This window comes from Aythya ferina (assembly GCF_964211825.1).
Source record: "Aythya ferina genome assembly, chromosome: 5".
NCBI lineage: Eukaryota > Metazoa > Chordata > Aves > Anseriformes > Anatidae > Aythya > Aythya ferina.
Window position 1 is genome coordinate 18,919,616 of NC_140301.1, and position 24,819 is coordinate 18,944,434.

The window sequence follows — 24,819 nt, forward strand, 5'->3', positions numbered from 1 at the left end:
TATTTGCATTGCAATAAAAAGCTTCATAATTGCAAGCTACCAATAAAGAAGCTTTAGGGTCAAATCAAACTGAACAAACATGGCTGGGTGGGGTTTTTGTTCACAAGAAGGGTGTACTGTCATTGAAATTATAGAAATACAGCTGTAAATACAACTAAACCTTTGATAGATGTCAGAATTTGTTTTCTATCAAGAGACACTTAATGTTTTACCAAGTTTATTGGCTTTTTTTTTTTTTTTTTTTTGAGATATCTAAATATTCACTGAGTTCAGGACTGATTTTAAAACCACAGTAGTAAAATTTGGTGTTAAAATCAGTCAGGTTGCTGCACTTGAGGTGCAAAACAAACAGAAGTGTAACAGCAGTGGCAATGCACTGTGGCTAAAAAAATAAACCCAGGCCTGAAACAAACTTCCACCAGCTCACACAGGCATCACAGATAGATGTTTTTTTAACCGAATTTAGACATTTTAGACAAACTATGATCTTGCCCAATGGTTATGTGCCATTCCTACCTTTGCTTAAGCAGCCAGCGAGGGTATGCTCAGTGCCACTGCAGACTACTTGGATCACAGCAAGTGTTCCCTCTGAGTGATGGCTTCAGGGAGCTCAGACAGGCTGACTACAGGCATTACAGATGAAATGATGACCACTGACTGCAGAATAGCCACTTGTGGGATATGCCACTGAGCTACCGCTGAAAGGAGGGCTCAGAGCATGGTCACTTCTCAGGGGAGCACCTCACTTGCCCTTCAGAGGCCAGGAACTTCCCTCAGGGACTGCTTGAAGCAAAATCACATTGAGACAGCTCCCCATCCTCTGACAAAACATAATTCCTCTCAGTGCACAGAAACAAGAGGCAGGTTTTAAGGCTAACCTTAGCATGTTTCCCCACTGAGATACACTATCAGGGACCCCTCTGGTATTTGCAGGTGAAGCAAAAAGTCACACAAACCTCTGGCAAATCATATTAGCCCATCACCACCCCCAATTAGTTTTTTCAAACTATGTGGAACAGTACAGATTTTATGCACTTGTCTGCCATTTAGCCTGAATTTTATAGTATGCAGCCCTAAAAGAGGGCGGCTGGCTGGCAGAAGAAATCAGCCCTGTTCCCTCAAGGCAGCTGCGATCCTGAGGAAGGGGCGGGGCTTTCCCTGAGGGAAACCAGGCACAAGCAGGGCTGCAGAAGGTTCTAGAACGATCCTGTGCTGTGAGGAGGCCCCTAGCGCAAGGCTTAGAGCAATTGTTGGGAAGAGCAGGAAGCAAAAATGACCCCTGAGCCTCTGAGGGGAGAGATCCTGGGAGCACAGAGGGAACTGCACGGAGGGCAACAGAGGCCAAGGAGGTTTCCTGGGGAGGAAACGTGCCTCAGGGAGAAAGGCTGGGCCGTGAGGACGCTGTGAGTGAGGATTTGTTGCAGTCCTCTCCTTTTTTTTTTTAATCAAAAACATCTGAAGTCTCCCCATTTAATATTGTAATTTTTCTAGTCACTTTTTTTTTTTTCCTTTTTTTCAGGAAAACTTGGTTTTAATGAGGAAGTCACAATGGCAGGCCCACAGCCTGCTCACAACATCGGCGGCTCAGACGCAGCTGGTGCTGGTTAAGTCCCAGAGCCCATGAGGTGAAGGCACTGCTGTTACCAAACACACCGCCCTGTGAGTCACTAACCATAGCTGAAGGATGTTTGAAAAGATGCTAAAATCTAAGTTATGACAAGTAAAATTCTAGGAATATCAGGAAGTTTGGGGGTTTTTGTTGTTTGGTTGTTTGTTTCTTTTTATTTTCTGTCTGTTAGAAGGGGCCTATGAATTGTTTAGAATCGATAGAAGTCTTTCTTACATGATGAGGATTTGGATCGTTTTCCAGAGGAATACTGAAAAATAAGTGACTCATACACAGTATCTTGGAAAGTTATTGTGTTGTTTATCACTTCCTCTGTGCTTGCAGTAGTTCTGACTTGGCAGGCATAACTTCTGGCTAACAATTTTAATTTGCATCATGTTTGGATGTGGTGCTTTTAACATAGCTTAAGTGATTAGGCACCTTATTTGAGGATAGCCTGTGGTAAAGGTACTTCATTATGAATTTATGGGTTAAATTATTTTGAATTCACCAGATATTTTCTTAATCAGGCACCCCTTCACACCTGCATGAGCTCACTGTACTTTTGAAACTGAGTAATTTTCAAGACTTGAGTCTGCTTGAATGTGTCACAGGAGTCAGTACGGTACGTTCACGACTGATTTTATCTATTTATTTATGGCTTGTAAACAAGCATGCAATGGAGGATATATATTTAGTATAATGTTCTATAGCATAAAGACACAACTGGAAGAGCTGAGTAGGCCTTGGGGAGAGAGAAATTTACTCTTTAACACTGTATTTCACTCCACGCTAACTTCAAACAAGCCCCCAGAGCCACAGTTACAATATTTGTTTTATTTTACTATTTTTGTTCAGTTCACATCAGTGTTCTTGGTTAGTAAGCTTTAAGTGCATCAGGCCTATCTAGTTAGGAGAGGCTGAGAGCAGCTCCAATGTCAAAGTGTCACAGATAATCACTAAAGATCTTGGATTGTCATAATAGAAAGAGTAGAACCATATCTCAGTCAGTTGTTGATGTTTTTGAATGCTTCTGCTTATTTTTGCATTGATATCCATGGAACTCTAGTGTCAAAGAGGCAGGGGAGAACTTCAGCAACTTTTGTAATTTGAAGTAGGAAATTGTGATAAAAATAGAGAAACACAAAAAACGTTTGAACTTAATGCTAGGATTTTGACTTCAGGACATTACAAACTGAGTTTACCCGCTCTACTTGCAGGTGAGTGTCATATGTTTCAAAAACTTTCTGATGATGTCCAGCAATTTCATTCTCAGATGATTTCAATGTGAAGATATCAACAAAGCACGGTACGACCCAGAAGTTTTGAGTGCCCCATGAAAAGTAATTTCCAATTAAAAAAAAAAAAAAAAGAAAAGAAAACTCTGTCTTGGAGATACGTCTCCAACTTGTGATTTCATGAGTGTCTTTACTAAAAGTAAGTTGTTGACATATTTGGATGCTTGATCCTGGCAAAAGCAGCAGTTATTTGTTAAGGTCACAAGTCACAGATGCTTCCAAACCAGCTCGCTAATAACTTGTGTAATTTCCCGGAGTTCTTGTGCTATCATTTTGCTTTTTTGTTGCTACACTTGGGTACAATATCATTTTGTATGGGTGATCAAACAAAGGATCCCTAGTTCATTGAGGCATTCAACTGTACGTCAATCTTTAGCTACCTCAAGGTACTGTCTTTATGTGGATCATCATTGTTATCAAATCTGGAAAGTCTTACCTCGTTATTTTTCCTGTTTCTAATTCTGTGAAAGATAGTCTGGGAACTGTCTTAATTACTGTTCCTGAATAAAGTGGACATTTTAAATGATGATACATAACAGTACATAGTCTAGTGAGAGATTTTCTTCCTTCACTCTTTGCCAGTATCTGAGTGAACATTTTTTTGGTTAAATTGAACACATGACTGGTCGAAATCTATTATGCTTCAAAATGGATTCAATATGTAGAAAGGCAATATGGAAGGAACAGGACTGCATGTCTTTACTGACAAGAAGTAATGTGAAGTTAACTTCCATTCTTAAATTGTTATATTTGTACGAATTGGTGAGCATTGCAGTTGGTATTTCAAAGCCTCTAACACTTAAGGATGTTCTGATAAGATAAATTATGTTTATGTCACTGTTGAGATACTTTTTGATTTTTATTCTTGCCTGCAAGAATTTCAATCGTGGTCATTTTCACATACTGTTAAAAAAAAAAAAAAAAAAAAAAGACCTTTGGAGTTATAATCTCAGTGATGCAACTCAATATAGTAATACAGACAGCAGTGTCCTAAGTGTACTGTTCTTATCTGTGAAATTGGAAAGAACCTTCATGCAGTGTACCTTCAGCAGTCCGGTGGCTTTATCTCATCCGGTATAAGGCTACTAAACATCTTTCCAGACAATAACATGGCCTTATCCCATTGCTTTCAGAGAAAGAATAAATATATCTGGACATAAAGTTTTTAGTACGTGAAAAGTGGCAGCCAATGCACAATGCTGCAGAGCACCTCCTCATCAATCTATTACAAATATATCATTTGTTTTACGTATATATGTGTGTGTGTGTGTGTGTCTGTATTAGGTAGTCCTTTGTTATCTGTACTGCCTTCCCATACAATTTAAAATCTGGTTGCATGTCCTAGTCCTTATCTTCAGCAGACTCCCTTATATGAGGTAAATATTCCTAAAAGTCTCTTGAAAGCTGTGGAAAAAGGCTGTAGTTATTAGCAATGCTCTTCTGGCAAATGTTGGTAGTCTTTTCAATAAGCTAGCCTATAGGAGGAATAAGCTTATCCAAGAACCTATTTAATATGGCAGTGAGAAGGACTGCCTGCTACTTGTGTATTATCTGCAAGGCCTTGACCTCAATGTTTCTATTACATTTCATGGTCTTTGTAAAACAGCAGCTCTAGACAAGAACCACGTGACAAATATCTGTCTTGCCTTTGTGAAAGAATAGGATTGAAGAGTACCTTTGTTTCTTGATGCATTATAGGAATAAAGTCAAACAAGGTCATGAAAGGGGTGTACCAGAAGGTATGATAGAGCATTTGTGATTCATACAAATGGAATATGCTGTTTGAAGCTGAATTTGACTTAGTCCTCAGAATAAAGGTGCCTTCAAAGCCCAGCTCCCTATATGAAGCCTAACAAAAGTCAGTAAGGATGCTCTAAGGATTAAATTCCCTTACATATATATTTGTGGTTCTTGCAGGAGAAGACAGCATAACAGTCTTCCCATCCTTTTCTATCTCTGTATAGAACATACACTTTACAATGTCTGCTTACTGAAAACTTAGAGGTTACCAAACCCCAAAGTAACCAGAAACATAAGCTTCCATAGTGGGGGCAAAGAATATGCAACAGTTCTTCAAATCCTCATGTTTACATAGGCACCACTCTGCCACACACAGTGAGGAGGGTGGTAGTAATTGAGAGTATATGCAAACGTTGAGGTAAGATCAATGAAGCACAAATAAAATGGGTTCTACTGGGAAATGTGTGGAAGATAGATAAAGATGAAAAAAGAAATGCTTAAGTTCCCCTTTTGTTTTGAAAATGGTCTTTACATTCTGGTACTTTTCAGATACGAATTTTCCACTGCTTTTCAGACTTACAGAATAATATCTTTAAAGAGCTTGGGAGTTTTATCCCAGACTTCAACAGCTGCCAGTACTCCTCATGAGAGTATTAGTTTTGTTTAATTAAAAATATGTAAATACAGGAGCAGTTCAACTTGCCAGATTTCCCACAGGCAATTTCAAGTTCTCATATACCACATACTCTCAACAAGCAAGTACTCTACTGATAGTTCATTAAGAAACTAAGATAAGTATATTTTATACTGGTTAGCAGTCACAGGCCTTGGAACAACTGTGACGTTAACTCAAATAGAATTGTGGACGTCATACCAGAATTACATCAGGGAAACAAAATCTGCCTCCTTTTTTTTGTTTTGTTTTTCCACATGTGTTGGGCCACATTAAGCATTTGGATTGGTCAAAGTTTTCAGTCCTATATAGGGCTGTCATCAAATCTGACTGCAGTGCTGTTTTCTGGGCTGGCCAGAAAAATCCGAAAGAGCAGTGTGTATGTGTGCATGCATACATATGTTTGTTTATATAATACAGTAAGTTTTAGCAGGTGGAAAATATGTTAAGCTTTGTTAAAATAGTTGAAGTGATCTAGCTTATTTGGAAAAAATCTTAAGCAGATGAGATCTTAGATGCATTTAGTAATAAATGATCTGACTTCTTAGGGAAGTAGCAGCATATTGCACCTTAGAAAGCACATTTGGCAGATGCTTTGTTTGTATTGTATTTCAGTTATATAACATACGGGCATGTTTTTGTTATTCCTCCCTCTCCTTGCTCTTACACTGAAAACAATGAGAAACTGGAGATTCTGAGTCAAGTAGTGGAGCATGTACCTGAAAGGAAAGCAAGTCTGGACTAACAGAGTTTGAGAACAAATCATTGAGACTACCTACTAGTTATGTAGCAGTTACTTTAACAAAGAGTGCGAGGGAGTAGTCATACTCACAAATGCAAGGACTGTAATTAAGTAGATCCTACCTAAGCTCCTTGAAATATTTTTTACATTTTGCCTGTACATATGCGTGTGAGACACCCATGATCTGAAAGGGAGTAAATACAAGTTTGAGGAATTAGAGATATAACTTCATGGCACAATGTAGCAATTCAGTAGTACATTATGCACAGTTTAAAAACTGAAAAGTAAAACTGCCGAGACAAGACAATTTGATATTTAGTTCTCACTTTCCAACTGATTCTTCCTACATCGTTACGTTTGATCTGCTTTAGGATCCTCAGAATATTAAAAATGTATGTGCATTTGCACAGAATTTTTAAATTGTGTTCTTTTTTCCCCGTGAGAAAAACTCTTCTTAGTATAACTGTGTGACTGATAATAGCATATAGATTACATTTCATCATACACAGAAACAAAGAGCTTTTACATCTGAATTTGTTGTATGTGTTAAGGTGAAACATAAGAACAGAAATTGGCACATCTTTGTGAGAGGATCTGGTGCTGACATCCTTATTCTACATGAATACCAGCACAAAATGGCTGCCAGTCTCCCTGCAATGAAGTCTTACTACATTAAATGATCAGCTTATGGAAGCAGACATGACAGAAACATAGCTCTCAGGACCAGGGGATTAGACAGCTGTAATCGGGATGCAAGTTGCCAGCTGATGTATTTGTCATTCTACTATTCAAAAGTAGAGATATGTAAAAGTGATGTAAGTTGTTCATTCTTGCTGCAGAAGAGCTCATGTTTGTATGCATGCATTCTCTTTACTTTTCTCCTTAGGTAGTGCTCTCATGGCCATAGAAAAACTGTGATGTTGGCATTTATTCTTGATGCTGTATGCATGGAAACTACCTTCAGTAATCCCTTTACACTTTTTACATCCTTAGCTTTGCTTCATTCTCTCCATAACTTCCTTTATTTAGAACTGGAAAGAGGTTTCCAGATTTCAGAAGCAGATATAAGTCATATATAAATGAAATCTGTTCTAACATGATTTCATCATTCAAAGAGCTTTTACAAACTGAGCACCTTTTTTTTTTTTTTTTTTTTTTGTCAATCAAAATGTGCATAAAAACAAAAAGGATCAAAATGTATCAAGTAAAGGGTAAACAAAAGTATATGCTCAAAGGTATTATCTTAGCAGATGCATTATAATAGCATCAATTAGAGACTAGCTTTTCTAAAATGCACACACATTAAAGCGCAATGTAAACATGCGATTACTACTGACTTCCTGTTCCTGGCTCTTAATATTTGTATAAATACAAGTTTTATTTTACTTCCTTACCAGTAGAGGTCAAAGCGTGTACTTAATGGATTCTTGGTACACACAGTATATTTATTTTTCATTCTTTATCTGATAATAAAATCTAATTATTTAATTAATAGAGTTGTGATGTAACAAGTAGCAAATAACTTTATTTTGCCTAAATCCAGTTTGAACTTTAATTGCAAACTACAGATTTAGCATGGCAATTATGAGGCTATTGGTTAGGAGAATTTGGCCTTGTTTTTGCTCATCTGACATATTTAACTGAGTTCTAACTAAGCTAGAAACATTTGAACCATACCTGCTTTCATGTTAAATGGTTTCTGTTCCTTTGCTCTGTTGTTGTATGGGATCAAAATGTGCGCTGCCCAGGAACATTGCTGATATATGATTCATGGTGATCTCCGAGCTTCCCTTAGAAGAGGAATACACATTAATTGCTAAAGCCTAAAAGCTGAAAAAACGGTTACCTGCGCCTTCCCAAATTTTGATCACAAGATAAATGTTCTCCATGCTAGTACAGCCAAGAGGAAAAAAAATATATAAGGAATTAAAAATGTAATTTGTGACATTTTCTATTTGGGTAAAAAGAGGAGCACACCAAGTCCATCATAAACTCTAATCTGGCTGTAGAGTTGTGACATCATCACAAATGATCTCACGTGAAGCAATGGCAAGAAGTGCCTTTATTCCCACTGCTGTAAGTAAATGAAATGAGAGAATATCTTCTTCCACAGACTAGTTAATTGCTAGAAGATGAATTTGTTTTTAAGATATTCTGCACAGATTTTCCTCACAATGATAATGTTTGAAGGAAATTTTAAAAGGCCATGTGTAGGTATCAGGAGAAAAAATAAAGACACAAATAATGGAGATGTTTCCTCTACAATTTCTCTTTCCACAGTTATATCATTCATTCCATGTTTTACTGTCATGCCCATCACTAGATTGACTAGAACTAGGTGTTAAAGAACAAACTCTGCAGCCCAGACTACTTCAGCAATCAGAATCCAAACTGCTTTAAATCCATCATCAACAACACGGAGTTCATGAATACAGGACAGAGCGTGGGAGAAAATGAAGCTTGCCTTGCATGCCTTCCTGTGCACAGGAAGGATAACATGGTATCATTCGGGAGCTCTCTCTCACAGTGGCAGGCCTTGCTTCATTGTTGGTCGGCTTTGGATTTTTTATTTTATTTTTTCCCACGTGTTTTACTCAGGGCTCAGAAACACTTCAAATATTTTGTCCAAGTTTGTCTTCAGGCCTGCAGATATGCTTCAGAGAGCTGTGGGAGGGGCAGGCTTTCCCAGCCTCTTGTGCTGGCAGGATACAAAGAGTGAATGACACCAGCTGAGGTCCCCACAGCTACAGTATTTGACATATTCATCAAAGTGAATGCCAGAGGCATAAAGCCAACACGGGGAGGTCTCTGGCCATTGTCCCCAAAAAGCTGTAATTAAAAGTTAAGTTCCAACTGATGAAGTTTTTACCACTTTGGAGGCATGTATTTTAAATGATTTTCTACTTTGTTTTTGTTTTTTTCTAAACAAGTATGTGGGAAAGACTTGACTTTACAGTCATTGAAGTACAAGAGTACTTTTGGAACACTGAAAGAACACTCCCTGTTTTTCCTACACACACTCTGTATTTCTTAGTTTATATTCAATTTCCATTTACATACACTTTGAAACAAGAACTGAAGTCCTGCACAACACCCATAGCCACTATATCTCTGTACATTGCAACAAAGCATAACTTACATTCTTATATGAAATTTATATTTAAATACCTATAATCAAATGCTCAAAGACAGAGTTAGCTCCAGGTGAATGTCAGCCCTAATGGTCCCCTCAGTAGTATTTTTTCTGGTTGTAGGTGATGCGTCTCACGTGTTTTGAAGACTGTCTGATGAATTCCAGAATTGAAGAACATTGTCTAGATACCAAGGAAAATAATTCGTGTGATTTTGGTGACCGGAAGGAAAGCAGGAAGCATGGATTTGTACTAAAATCAGAAGGTGGGTTATTTAGTCTCTAATGGTACAGTCACATGAGGCTTCTCTTAGGTGCTGCTTGGGGAGGGGGTTGAAGGGTGCAAAGAGCACGAAGAGATGGGAGTGGAAAGGCACACAGAATAGTCATAAGTATCAGGGGATTCTAAAGGTGTGATATAAACAAGGCCAAAGCTGGTTACATTTTTTTTGTAACTATTTCTCAGCTAAAAAAAAATAAAAAATTAATTACCACTTTTGGAAAGTTCTCTGAATATGTATCTCTTTTAGTGTCAGTTTCTTCAGAAAGCAGCTTGGCAGCAGGGGCAACCAGCTGGCTGGCTACCTGATTGCCTGCCTGCTTTTTGGACAACCACATAGGAACCTCTGAGGTGTGCAGTAAGCTTAGCAGTATATGTGGTCCTTTGTTCCCTGACTCAGCTTTGTGAAAGAAGAGAAACAAGCAGACCAAATGGGAACTTGTCTTTTCCACCTATGTTGATTTTTTGGTTAATTTTGAAATAATGGATTGCTGATGAAATTTGTATAAGGTAGAACACAAAAGACTTTGCCTTCTCATTCTGACATTCTTTGCATTCCTCTTCCTTCCTGTCATATGTTTGTAATACTGATTTTTTTAGCCTTTATTCAAAAAATCATATGTAAAGTACTTAATACTCACCATTCACTGTTTTCCTGTAATTTTTCAGTTATTTTATTTTATTTTATTCTATTTGATTTTATTTTTGTGAGAGCAGAACACTTATATGGCAGTATGTTTTACAGTCTAGGAATATGTCCTTCTAACTCCTTTCCACTGTAGTAGAGAAGTCAAAAATACCCCACCTTTGTCTACAACGACACAGAGAAACAGCTACTCAGTTCTTTTTTGGTTGTCCATGGCTATGACAAATTTGTCATTCATTTACTCCTTAAAGCTTTGTTCAGTGTGTTGCTAAATTCTGTTTACATTAATAATTTGCAAATTTTTCATGGCAGATGCAGTCAGCATATATTTAGTTATCACAATAGGCATTTAGTGTTTCTGCCTTAGACAGCAGAATTGGCTTGAAGTCCTTTTCATGTGGCAATCCTATTTTCCAAGTTTTGAAATTTGATATTTTTTTCTGAAATATTTTAAACTTTTTTTTTCCAAGCCTGTATTCATACCAGATATGTTCAAATGTATATATTTAAGCTACGATAATAGAACATGGTGCTACCTTGGCACAATCTATACCAAAAAAACTCTACAAGTTAACCATTTCCATTAATTCTACACACCAGTAGCGTAGGAATGCCTTTTGACTCTTCATAGCAGAGTAGGTGCTACAAAACATTGCCAGATACTGAGTTTTCCCTGGAATGACAAAACTTCCTTATCTGCCCTACCAGTCATAGTGAATGTCTCAGTCATCAAGAATAAATATAACCCTGTTTTGTTCAAGAGCCTTATTTTACCTTATTCTGAAACTGCATGTCTGAGATATTAAAGGTTGTATTCATTGAGCATAAACGGTGCTATCATCAGAATTCTGGAATATTTGTTTAAACACCAGTCATCTGGAATAATTTGGAAGTTAAAATATGTATGATCTTAATAGTCTCGTGTTAAACTGATATACCTTATGATGATTCAAAATTTAATAATAAAGAAAAATAATGCACCTCAAAGAAAAAACATAACAACAAACAGATCAGCTGCTGAGTTGGATTGTTACCAAGCTGCAGCCAGTATCTATACATACTAAAAAGAACAATGGAATTTCACAGGCACAAGCTACCAAGTTGGAAATTACTTAAATACCCACAAGACCTAGGGTCTAACCACATGGTGTATTTTGGTTTGACAGTTTATAAAGATACATAGCAATTTATCCAAACATATGCAGGGCTGCTAAAATGATACACAAAAAAGGGTGTATTACTGAGAGTGGAATGTTTTCTTAGCGATCCTAAAAGCATCAAAATATCCTAGAAGTAGACATATATAATTTTCTAGTTAAGTTGTACAGTGCAAAATGGTCTGTTACTTAGCTAACTTGTTTTGGCTCTCTCAATATGTATAATTTCTGGTTTAACATAATTTTTTTTGATATTTCAAAATATTGCAGAATTATACATCGTGCTGGAAAGTGAACTATAGCTAGCTACTGAGAAACATTTACTGAGCAATATACATGTATACAGCCAGCATAATCTCTGCTCACCTGAATAACATTGATTACTGAGTGTTATGATATTAATAAATTAGTTACAACGATGGCATGGAAAAAAATACAACATTAATCAAGAGTGTCATCCTCTCATAAAAGAAAAAGAAAAAATACCCCCCCCAAAAAAATGGATAAATACCTCTAAAATAGCTTTTTTTATGTAACTGGATAGCCATTTTCCACAAATCTGTTCTATATAAAATAATTATCCTGTTATTGAGGACTTATAGCATTTGCTGCAGGACTGTGAGGAATATTTTTGACCAATAGTCCTGACTTGACTGATGAAATATATTTGTAGGTGCTGCTATAACCTCCTGCATCCCAGAAGGGAGCTCCCTGAAAGCCACATACAAGATTTAAATATTGGAATTTAATGGTGATCCTCTTATTATTACATTTAATTTTAAATGTTCAATTATTTTAACTGTACTGAGGTGAAATCCGTGAAAAGGATATGTAAAAAAAAAAAAAAAAAAAAAAAAAAGATGGATCAGGTATCAGAGTGAAAGGTGATGACATTCTTGCCTTCTGATAGGTGGATGCTTCTAATACTACAGGTTCACCATCCAGCTGAAATCATGGGATATGTTAATGATCTGTATATAGATGTGGCCAAGTATAGAATTCTTTCTGAAATGCCAAGGTTTTGACTAAACATTTTTTTTTTCCCACTGAAAATATTTTATGTTAATCTTGTTCATTTACTTTGTTTCATCATAATGCAGATACAGAAAATTTTCAACAGAAAATGGAATTTGGGCTTTCAATTCTATTATGAACAGACATTTGTTCTACCCTCCAGTTGAAAGGAGGGAAAGGGAAAAAAGGAGCAAGAAAATGAAGCCAGACCTTAATTTCAATTAAAATTTAATGCTTCTATTTTAATTACAACTAGGCTGAGCCAGGTTTGCAATTATATTAAGGGATTTTTACCATCTCTCCTGCACGTCTTCCCATTACTCAGAAGGGGTAACTCTAAGAACATGGTGAGGAGCCACTTTTTAAGCAAAGGCATAATACCAGAGGAGGACAGAGCAATAGGAACCCAGAAACGTAATGAGTTGCATAAAGTAAGTATTGCATAGGTGAAACACGAAAAGCTGAAGAGATTCATATGGAGAGGTAATCCATGTCTTTTGTATTTTATGGGGAAAGTTATTTTTTCCTGAGATAATGACTGTGCTAGTGAAAAATGACAAGCAAGTGAAGTTCTGTCTGTATTCTGACAGTTTGTGAGTGGCAGTCATACAGCAGACATATCCAGAATGTTCAGCGTTTTGACTCTGATGTGGTGGGATCCAAGCATTGTAACAGAACTGGAACTGTTCTTTTGGATGTTGGAGAAGATGAACTTGCCATATGCCAGAGCACTGCAATGCAGTGGCTTTCCCAATTCTGTGATAAGGGTTGCCCTCTGTCCTTGGCAGTGCTAAGGTGGTATTCAAGAACTTTCTGAGATTCCCCTGCTCCCCAAGCTCAGGAAAGAAGCTGTGGTTGTACCATGGACAGCCCATTTTACTGAGGCAGAGTTTATCATTCTGCTTGAAAAGTCACACAAGGGAGAAATGAACACAACCAGTAAGGAGAATGAATAAAATTTGATTGAAGAATTAATTTAAAAAAAAAAAAAAAAGAGAGAGATCTGGATCTCTGTTCATTCATGCCATTGTTTATCCAAACATTCTTTGCAGCAGTTCTTAAACTCCTGCAATTCATTCTTCCATTTTGTGTGCTTGTCCAATATTATTCCTGCCTTATCAGATTGCGATCATAATTTGCGTATTATTGATCTCGATTGCTTTGGGGGTATGACTTCAAATTTGTTCAGTAAATTAAGCTAAATGTATTTGAGCTTTTACAAACAGAAGTCATTATAACAGTGTTGTAAGAATGATAACAAACTGGAGAAGGTTTGGTGGGTGGGTGGTGTTTTTTTTTGTTGTTTTTTTTTTTTTCCCCCCCTTTCTAAATGGCATTTAGGTGTGTTGAGCTTGATAAAGAGGAGATCCTGTTTGGCGGGTACTCTGCTGCTACAATTTCTGAAAGCTGTGGGAATGAGGGAGGGCATTGCAATCCTGTATATAAAGCATCCAGGCTTGAAGAGGTAAGCCTTGAGAGTGGCAGCAGCAGTACTGCCCATTTTGGAACAGAGGAAGGTACTGGAAAAAACCTCTCCAGTTAGGGCATGCATCATGTTTCTGACAGAACTGTTGCTTGTCTTCTGCAGTTTTCTGCAATGTGCTGGTAAGTCTAAGATGTCTATCCTCATTCTCTGTATAAGATTTAAAGGAAAACACACATGTATTGAAACGAAGTGGGAAACTCCATTGTAATATTACAACATAGTCTTGCTCACCTTTCTGATGAGTAACAGAATGAAGTTTACACATTTTCTTCTACCTCACTGCATGTTAGTGTGACCGCATATTTAAGAAATTCATGATGGAAATAAAACAATTCTTTCCTTTATTTTTTTTTTTTTAAATACAGTTACTAGTGGTTCTGTTGGATCATGATCTAAAACTGGTATGAAATGCAGAAATTATAATACACTTCCTGGATACAGGAAATATTTTTAATACACTTATGTTTTGTTTCTAAGCTGCAGAGTGCCTTCATCTTTCAGGTGTTCATGATTCAGTGCCCTAGTGATGTCATTGGGGAAGCTGTACAGAAGAGACTGTATAGAACTATTAAGATCTTTTTCCTTTGTTATGCAAACTGCAAAAAGTTTTAAGTATGAGCTATGTTATGGCATGGTTTGGAATAGTTGGAAAATAGGCAAATCATTCCATGTATCAGATTTTTACATGACTCTTAAGTATCCTTTCATATATTATTCAGTATAATTCTTCAGTCTTTTAAAGGGCTCCTTTTTGATCCAACCCATATGAGTATCAGATGGCCATGTAATTTTTAACGAAGACTTGACGAATAAGTTTATTGAGTCTGTAGTTACTCTACCTTACTCGTTCCTCTTCCTATAGTGTTTTCAACAGATTCTTTGAGAGCGAGCTGCCTTTGCCAATCATTTGGCATTGTCTAAGATAACATTAGTTTTTTTTTATCTCTCCTCTAAGTTCTCTGTAATTATCAGTTGTTACAGTGCTAATTTCAAGAACGTGTTGCAAGCTGCTAAAGAGCATTCTTCACTTACTTTACTTTGAAAAAGTTTATTTCTTCTGTATTGTTTTTACTACATTTAATGGACCATATAGTTCTAATTGCTTGAGGGCACATATTACTCTTAAATCACTGCAGCACTAGATTTAAAAAAAAAAAAAAAGCAACTGAGCCCTTTTGTAAACTCTCAGAGCCAATTTCTGATCTCAGTCATATTGTTATAAATCAAGTTTAACTCCATTGACTTTATTAGCACTATTGTATCCAAGATCAAGTCAAGCACCTGAACACTGGGTACTAGCCCCAAATGCCAGTGCCTGCAGGTTTTTAACATACATGATTTCATGTATTAGGTGAGTAGATATATTTACTATAAGCATTAATCTTCTCAATCAGCTGGAAAATTACTATAAACCCCTACTCAACCCCAAGCTTTCTTTATAAAGTTAGCAATTATAAATAGGGCCTCACCTTATAAAGGATTGTGTTGTCTAGGATGGAACTTCAGTTGAATTTAAACATAAAAATCTAGAAAGAGGATGTAAAGTAGCAAAGCAGTCTTTTTACTTTGTGAGCTATCAACATTCTTAGGCTGTGAAATAGCATGGTAGGTTTGAGACCATGAAAACAAATAGATTTAATTCTGTTAAGTAAGCTCTGAAATCTGACCATTTTTGGACACATATATGGACCATAAGATGTTGATTCTTATGTTCTAAAATCTGCAAACAGGAAGGATAGTCATTGTTTCTAGCTATAGATTCAAGTCCTGTCTCTTTAGCATGAGTTAAATTAAAGCAAGATCTCCAGTTCTTCTCTTCATGGATCCAAATTCTGCATCAGGAGTCTATAACCAGAAATGTAAAAATTCATTGTAAGAGCATATATTTCTGATGTGAAGTCTCATGGAAGACTGAAAACCCACTTTCTCTTTCCTTTGATAACTCAAAAAAAGCAATAAATGTGCATTAGACTAATTAAAAAAAAAAAAAAAAAGGAAAGAAAGAAAAGAGAAGACATTTAAAACCAGATTAAAACTGTTAGTTTTAGCTTTTGCTTAAATAGATGTGAAATCATTGATTTTGTTGTGACTTCATCATTTTAACTATTTCAATAGTTAAAACTCTGCATGGATCCTTAAGAGATGTTTATGTACAGTCAAGGTATTTTTATGCACTAAGTATGTAACCAGAAAGTTACCTTAATTTATGCTACTCAGCCACTGTGCATTGCAAGAGACAATTTCACATTGAACAGGAATAATCATGAACACATGCAACTGATTATTGGTAATACAGCTGACTTTAACACTGCTCTTGCTGTTAAATTTCATTTTAGATTTATATAATTTATGTATTATAAATTATAATTCATATATTATAGATTTACATAATTTATTTTAAAATAAATACCTCTTAAAATCTTTTTCAAATTTAAAATTTAATAATAATAATACATTTATTTTTTAAATATTTTTAAATTACCTCTTTTCCAGAATTTCTGATATTTCAACATTTTATTTATTTATTTATTTATGTTATGGTCAAAGAGATGCCTGTTATGGTCAAAGAGATGATAAAAATTGAATCCTTCAAACAACAAAATTCCCCAATTGTTTCTGTTTTGAGATATAAAAAAAGGTTTTATTTTAATGTTTTTCATCAAATCAAAATGTTTTGTTTTCATTCATTTAGCTGATATAAAATACTTCAAGTTGTTACAACATCAAATTCTTTTTTTGCATAGGGATGTCTGATAGTAAGTGTAGGATAGGATCAAAATGTCTTATTTCTTCACAGTAAGTCAGGTTCCCATCTGGATTACATTCCTATAAAGGAACAGACAGGCTGCCTGCACAGAAACTGTGCTTTGACAGATTTAAGTCTCAAGGAAGTCCAACCAACTAGAAGAAAGTAGGAATTGAAAATAAAACTTCCTTTGTCTAGGAAAAGTGAAAGTCTGTTTAAAGTTCTATTGAACTAATTCAAAATGAAGTATTTCACGACAACTGAAAATCATCCCCTTTCTGAAAGGGTAATACAGTACTTATAGTAAAATGTCAGTAAGGATCATTTCAGTGGTTTGGAAATATCATTTACTACCAGGAAAGCTTTTTCAATGGGGTGATAGCACTTTCTGCATCTATGCTATTCACTATTTCACGTGGTTGTGAATGATTAATAAAATTGCGAGGACGATTTTACTAATCTCCTCAGAGTTAAGTGTGGTAAAAAGAACATAAATGCTTAGAATATTTACTGTACTGTAATTATTGTAATAATTGATCTGACAGGATGTGGACAGATTGGCAGGCAATCAGCACAGGTCTCTGTATTTGTTTTACTTGCCATTCTTTCAGCAAAATATTAAGGTGGATGTCATAGCATTAGATATTTTTAATGTAAACCTTGCACACTTACATGTAATCTGGGATAATTATTACATTCTCTTTTTTCTTTTTTTTTTTTTTTTAATCTAAATACCAACCCTGGAGTATTTGTAAAATTTTGCAACAGTTTGGCATGCTTAGACTTATAAATTTTATGCTTGAACAGCTAACAAATAAGCTTTCTAAATCAATACAATGCTTGTTCTGATCTAAAATATTTGCCCATACAGTTTTAGACATACTGTTTTACATCAAGTTCTTTAGTTAAATTTCACTTAAAATAATGCTTTAGGCATATCCAATTCTTGTAAATCAAATATCCTCTGGTATATGCACTCATATACCCCTTGAATGTAGTGTCTGTAGTTTGGGATTAAACTGCAGTGATAGCAAAACTGTTAATCCAACAATAATAGATTGGATTATAATAAAACAGTAGAACAATAATAGAAAAAATGGAAATATCAAACTTAAGGGGTTCAAAATATACAACAACTAACGATGTGGTGAGTGTTTGCTCAACAGCCATGCAAACTCATTGTCTTTTTCTTTGAGGTGTACTAAACTGTAATGCAGGGCTCATTAGGAACATGTAAGGACAGAGATAGAAGCATGCTATGTACCATATTATATATATTACCTCACATTCGACAGTGCAGTGTGAAATTGCCTAGAGAGTCTGTTACAGTTGAGGAGCTCCATAAGGGCTTTTATTCTCTTCAGTGTTTCCTTATGGAAACAACAGAACTCTGCAGTGTATAAATGTGTGTAGACCTGGCATGGTATCAGTGATTAGAGAAGCCTTTTGTCATAATATACCTTCATATTTTCCCTGTTGCAAAAGATTTGAAACATATAATGAAGAATTATGTGCTTTCTACAGGATATTTGCTTCTATTATCCAAGATATACCAGACCTGACAAACTTTAAAAAAATGAGTAACACATTTCTGAAGCATGCCTGGGTCCTCTTTCTTATAGTTTCCTTTGTTACCATCCAGCTATTGACTGCATGAAAGCTGGTTCCTTGCATACACTAACCTGTGTACCCGTGCAGGGAGTGGCGCTTATTGATGGGCTGTAGGAGCAGTTTTCAACATCTTAGACTCTTCTTAGTTCCTTGGCAGGAAGCAAGCTGCTAGTAGAGAGAACCTTTGGGTATGTATGAGGACACACTGCTGTTCTGCACATGCAGGAAGTCTCGTTATGTGACAGAAAAGGTATCATACACCACGTTTGCTAAACATTCCTTGGCTTTTCATAACTAGACAGACTGTAAAGAGGTATGTGGAAAGGAGCAGGTAACAGCTTTCATCGTTCTGCCTGAACAGGAACAGCTAAAGAAGCAACTAGGTCTGGGGGTTTCTCACTCTTCAGCTGCAAATCCCATGATACTTGTGAAGAACACATGGGACGTTGTTTTTTCCATATTTTTTCCAGTTTTGGCTCTTTCCTCCACTGCTTCTGCCCAGATGGTGGACTAAGAATTCAAAAACATGCAAAAAGATTTATCCCATGTGTTTTTAACAAGGAACACAGGATTTGAGGCTTAAGTACAGGAAATCCCATATTACATAGGATTTCTGGCAGCTGTTGGTAACATTTTATCAGTTGCAGAAGAATTTTCTATTACAAGCTAAAGTATGTGGTTTTCCACTAGAATTGCCATTGGGATTTGTGTGTCAAGACACAATTTGTATATGCTGCCCCTACTTTGACTTGTATGATATTTAAAAATAAAGCAAAATAAATGTAAAGAAAAATCCTTGTGCTTAGAGGACAATTTATCTATATTGTTTTTCACCTTACAGCTTTTGAAGGAAATTATTGGCCCCAATATTTTCTCCAAAAACAGAAAGAAACTCTGCAAAGAAGTAAGTGTCTGACCTATTATTTAATGTTCATGTTGCAACTATGAGTAAAAACTGCATTCAACTACAGTCCAATATTGCAAAAGACATTGTACAAAACACATTAAAAGTAAGTCCTTGCCTTGCCTCAAGGAGCATTTGTTTTAAAGTATTATTTTTTTAAATTATAAATGAAGTATTTTCCTATTAAAAAGGTGGTAAAATGTTTCATCTGGCTACGGTAAGTTTGACACTAATTGGAAAATGCTGTGGTCTGCCATTCTGAGTTTGATTCCTAAGGATAGAGGAGTTATGAGCAGTTACATTGACTTTCAACTGATGGAATCCAAATTTCTAAATTTGCTATTGAATTTTTGTTAGCTGTTTGATTTTCCTTCCTGCAGTTCACTGTCTAATATTATCTAAGAATTTAGGAAATTGATTCTTTTGAATCATTTCCAAAATCCTGGAAGTGAGAAAGTTGATTCTATGTATACACTTAAATCTATGAGATTATTTTAAAGATTGTAGATTACAACAAATTTATGCACAAATAAAGGATCAGAATATGGGATTGTTCTTCCTCTCTTCTGTAGCCAGCAGGGTGTCAGGGTATCCACTGATCCAGACAGATCTCCACTCCAACATTCAACTGCAGCTATTGTTCTATGAGTCCTGATTAATTTCACAAAAATTCCCCCTGAACTCCTAAGAAAGTTTGTGTGCATGCATCATCTTCTCTAAGCAAAGTTAACTCCAGCCACCTACTTATTGCAAATTTGTGCTAGTCCTTCTGAGTCTAAAAACTATGAAAGATGGTAATATATTTGTGCCAAAGCGCAAAGCAAGTAGTATATTATAATTCTAATTACTAAAATAGTTAGCAATCAGAACTGCTCTATAATTAAAATTGTATCTTTTGACAACAGTGGTATTTTCAGTTACAAAGAAGTTTCATTTGGGTTAAAGAGGAGGCTGAAACAAGTACTTGAAGCCAGAGTCCAAAGGGAATATGCAAATTCCAATTGCCTCAGAAAATCCCCCAAACTGAAAATAATTGGAGACTGAGAAAGTACCTAGGGAACTATATGTGAATGACTTGATGGTACTGTTCCCTTGGGCAGTCTCTTAAAGATCACTACTGGAAAGAAAATACTGATCTACATCAACCCTTGGGCAGAACAAGTGCAACACTTCGTATGTTCTGAAGAAATGTGAAGCACTGACTTTTTGATTTTACATTTCATTCGTTAAACATCTAGTTTTCGCAACTCTGAAAAGAATAAATACATATCAACTTGCTGAGATGATAGACTGTGTTTTACATGAGGTGCTGTTCTGCTAAGACAGGATACAGAAGGATATAACCCTTCTGAAAGCACACTTTCTGAAATAAATGTGGGTATCAGTTCTAATATTCTGAACAATTTTTCCACAATATTCTGTTTACTGACATTCTTCCTAGTAATCAATGATCTTCACATCTTATGTTAAAATATGATGCTTTTCTAGTACATTCTGTCAAAACGCAACTTTGAGTACTTCCACAGTTCCTGCATTTCAGTGGTTGACAATGAAATTCTTAATCTAGTTTGGGGAAACTGCAGAGGTGTAGAACAGCAACAACAAAAAAGAATGATATAAAATGCAAACTTAATAGGAGAGGCATTTTTTTAGGCCAAAGCAACAAAGAGTGGCTTGTGCTGTGTGGTCTCTCTTTCAGCTTGTAAATGGAAAAGCTGTATGGAAATCTACATTAGTTCATGCTAAAGGGAAAAACAATTAAAAGAATTCAGCAACTTTTCCCTGTCTTCTGTCAGTTCATAAAACAAGATGAAGAGTAAGGCACAGGTATACACAAATTAAAAGAAAATCCCTAGATATTGCTATAATAAAAACTGAACTCAAAAGACAGAATCACAGAATTGTCTAGGTTGGAAGAGATCTCAAGATCATCGAGTCCAACCTCTGACCTAACACTAACAAGTCCTCCACTAAACCACATCACTAAGTTCAACATCTAAACATCTTTTAAAGACCTCCAGGGATGGTGACTCCACCACTTCTCTGGGCAGCCCATTCCAATGCCTAAAACCCTCTCGGTAAAGAAGTTCTTCCTAATATCCAACCTAAAACACCCCTGGCTCAAATATATATAATCTCATTTTAGACTATCTTGAATTATTCACATTCCCATTTGTTACTTTTCTCTGATAAGATGTAAATAAAAACAAATAAACTACATTCTGAAGGCACTCCTTTATATGTAGAAACAAACACCTATTGCACTCTGACCATTGTATAACCCCAGGTAATCATTCCCTGGCACACTCTGAGAAAGCTGGGGTTTGTTGGTCAGTATCAGTTAAGCACAACTCTGAATTGGCTAGGTTTGAACATGAAGGATCAATGATAACAATTAGCCAATTCCTATTTTCCAGTTAGACGTTCTGGACAGCACAGAAGTATGGAAGAGGAGTACTTTTTGCCGGCAGGTAACAGCTCACTGGAAGACAGTTTTTTTTTCTACACAACCTGAATAAAAATAGTAGCATTCTGCAGAGATTACATCACTCTTTAAAAAATATATTTCAGCTTTGAAACAGTGAATATAAGTTGCAGGTAGACTTTGCAAAACTGACCTGATAGTTTCAGCTTCAAAGATGTAATCTTAGATACCTGTGCTTAATAAACCTGCATAAGCAAAATCATTAAACAATGAAAAGCAATGATGTAAGTCTGGAAATGCATAACAAAAGATATGATTTTACTTATTTCAGTAGTTCTTTCAGCTTCAGAGGGACTGCTCAAGTGCTTTAAGTAGGTATAGAAGTGTCTGTAACATCAAGTGCTGGAGTTGTATCTCTCCTTTATGATTCAATTCAACCTCCTTTATGCTGTCCCTTCCGACAAATAGCGATTACTTCTTAAAAATGAAAAGTGATTAAAACATTCCATGTATTTACAAAGCTGACTTGAACTTTGTCACACAAAAAGAGAGCAGAAAGAGTGGGGACTTAAAGTGGAGCTTTGTATACTGTCTTTGGATATCTAATGATCTGACCGTACAATGATTCGTGATGCTTAGATAGCCATAGATAGCCCCATAAATGGTGTATCTGAGATCCTAAGATGTCTCTACAATAGAAAGTTGTTGCCTTTACAAACAGATTGTGCAGACTACAATAAGATAGTAAACCTTTTTATCACCCAAGAAGGAGATGGAATGGCATCTCCCAAGCTAAAAGGAAGCCAGGGAGTTTTGCTTGCGTTCAATGAAAGGGTATTGCTCTTACTCCAACAATTGTTTCGCTTCCTGAGTTGAAATAAAATTTTGAGGTTACAGAAGAGTCACTAGCTTGTTGTTCACATAATTAATACGGGTAGAAACTTACTAGATTTTCCTGATAGTATGTTTGAAATGGCAATCAGAATGAATAAATGTACTGTAAGGAGACCTAAATCTGTCTTTCTCGTTTATAGTTATGAGCAAGGATTCCTGTTCTACCTGGGGTGGAGGGCACTTTTCAACCTTTGATAAATACCAGTATGACTTCACCGGGACCTGCAACTACATCTTTGCAACTGTATGTGATGAATCCAGCCCAGATTTCAATGTTCAGTTCCGCCGTGGGCTGGACAAAAAGATTGCGAGGATCATTATTGAGCTGGGACCTTCTGTCATCATTGTTGAGAAAGAAAGCATTTTTGTCAGGAGTGTTGGGTAAGATACTGAGATGAAAGTGGAAGTAGTGTTTAAAAAAGGCAAGGAGCTATACAGCAGTTTCAGTGCAGAAGCGTATTGGAAATTAATGAAATTATAGAAGTTAACACAGGTTACTCCCATTTCTTCCTATAGAATCTCAAGTATTTCATTTCAGCAATTATTTGAATCAAACATAGAGTACATTTGTATAGGCAAAGGGATAAACTAACCAAAGCAGTTTTCACGTTGGAACTATGGTCGCCTCACTAATAATAGTCTACTTACAAGAATTTAAGACTCTACTTTAAGCACAGCTGAAACAGTTTATATGCTTTAGTAGGTACGGAAATATTTAAATTCCTGTGTTATGCATTTGATTTGAGATTTAGGTAATTCTGAGCCCTCTGTGCTAAAGGGTAACACATATCTAGAGTACAAGAGAAATTGACAAATGTTGTTTTCAACAAAGTGAAAAGTATTGAAGGGGCTTTCAAAGAAGTTCTTGTGTATGAGACCACGGACTGTTTACGTTATCCAAGGATTACTGTCTTCAGAAAACAGCTGTTTTATTGAGGAATTGAATTGATGGGAACCCTTGGGTTCCACATTGCTCTTTCTTCTAGACAAATTGTTCCCAGACAGGAACACTCATCCAGGGAAGTTTTCAGCACTTTTATCAGATAGGCAGCATGGATTTATTTTATTTTTTGGTCTGTGGGTACATGCAGATATGGGAAATAGTTGCCTAAGGGTTGTCTGTATTTTGTTATACTCACTCAGTTAAATACAATAACCATCAGCACAAAAAGATGACTTGCAGCTGTATCTTAATTTTAGCAAACTGTATTTAGAAGGATGTCCTCTATTAGTTTATTTTCCAGGAGAAATATAGAAATCTCTAGGTCTAACCCAGTGGTCTGCATTTTAAATTGTTGTCTTGCATTCACAGCAACTAAACACAATGACTGACATGGGCTAATGTCGCTGAAAGTCCTGTGGTAAGGTGGGAAGTTGGCATGGGTAACCATAGAAGGGCCCATACAACCTATGTTTCTGTGGTTGTGTCACATATTTACCAAGTACTTAGCAAAATAAGTTTTTCTTTAATGTTGTTGCTTTGTAATGTTAGAATTCAGCTGCAAGGCTGAAAACCTAATTCTGCTACAGTATCCCCATTATGGTTTTCTTTAACCTTTTTAAGTTTGCAGACTTGAAATGTTACAGTTACAAAGGAGAAAAACTCTATTTCTTGTTGCTACAAATACTAGGATTACAGTGTATACTATGTCTAAAAAGAGACATCCAACACCAGAGGTATGAGAGAATTGGTTTCTCTTCTCCCTCATTACAGTGTCATTAAGTTGCCGTATGCTAACAACGGAATTCAAATAGCCCCTTACGGCCGCAGCATCCGCCTCGTGGCCAAGCTGATGGAGATGGAGCTAGTTGTCATGTGGAACAACGAGGACTATCTCATGGTTAGTAAAATGTTTTTGTAAAACAAAATAGAAAATTCTCATGGACTTACTGGAATGACAAGCTCTCTTTAGTTTTAATAGGTGCTTTTTGCCTGTGATCACTTTTTGGGTATTCTTCTCCTGTTTCATCCATTAACCTTGAAATAAGCAACTTTGCTTTTTATGCCTACATATCCTTTCACTTCCAGCATTGGTAGGTAACTAAAGCCACCAGTGTTGAGATCTGTGGACATTTCTTTGAATTCTGTGCATTCATCAGTCTATTCCAATAGCTTAAATATTTTGCTAAAGGGAAGTTGAAGTAATTGAAGTTGAAGTTCTTTGAAGCTGAATTGAAGTTGAAGTTGAATTGAAGTTTTGTAGAATTTAACAGTGTTATGTTATTTACAGTGTGCTTCCCCTGGACATCTTTTGTTTACAGATATATAGTGCTCATAAGAGCTCCTTTGTATTTGTCCTTTTTTTCTGAATCTTTTCATATTTTGCCCCCAAATGCTTCATATATTTTAGAGAAGAGCATAAGTTTTCTCTGCCTGAGCTGTAATACTAATGCCACAAAAGACAATTTTGAATTGGTAAATCCGATAAAACAGGTTAATGTGTAATAAATGTCTGTGAGATTTACC

At 36.1% G+C, this 24,819-nt stretch overlaps 1 protein-coding gene across 1 annotated transcript in view; it reads left to right on the top strand.

The window, feature by feature from the left end:
- Nucleotides 1-228: 228 nt before the first annotated feature.
- Nucleotides 229-24,819, top strand: part of MUC6 (mucin 6, oligomeric mucus/gel-forming) — a gene marked incomplete at its 3' end in the record, with an annotated part of 54,958 nt that continues 30,367 nt past the window's right edge. The window contains exons 1-8 of the mRNA XM_084522138.1: nt 229-1,403; nt 1,520-1,659; nt 2,137-2,231; nt 9,314-9,455; nt 18,971-19,033; nt 21,451-21,504; nt 22,493-22,733; nt 24,067-24,193. Of these exons, the coding sequence (XP_084378264.1) occupies nt 9,317-9,455; nt 18,971-19,033; nt 21,451-21,504; nt 22,493-22,733; nt 24,067-24,193 (624 nt within the window). The 5' untranslated portion in view covers nt 229-1,403; nt 1,520-1,659; nt 2,137-2,231; nt 9,314-9,316. The remainder of the gene's footprint in view (nt 1,404-1,519; nt 1,660-2,136; nt 2,232-9,313; nt 9,456-18,970; nt 19,034-21,450; nt 21,505-22,492; nt 22,734-24,066; nt 24,194-24,819) is intronic.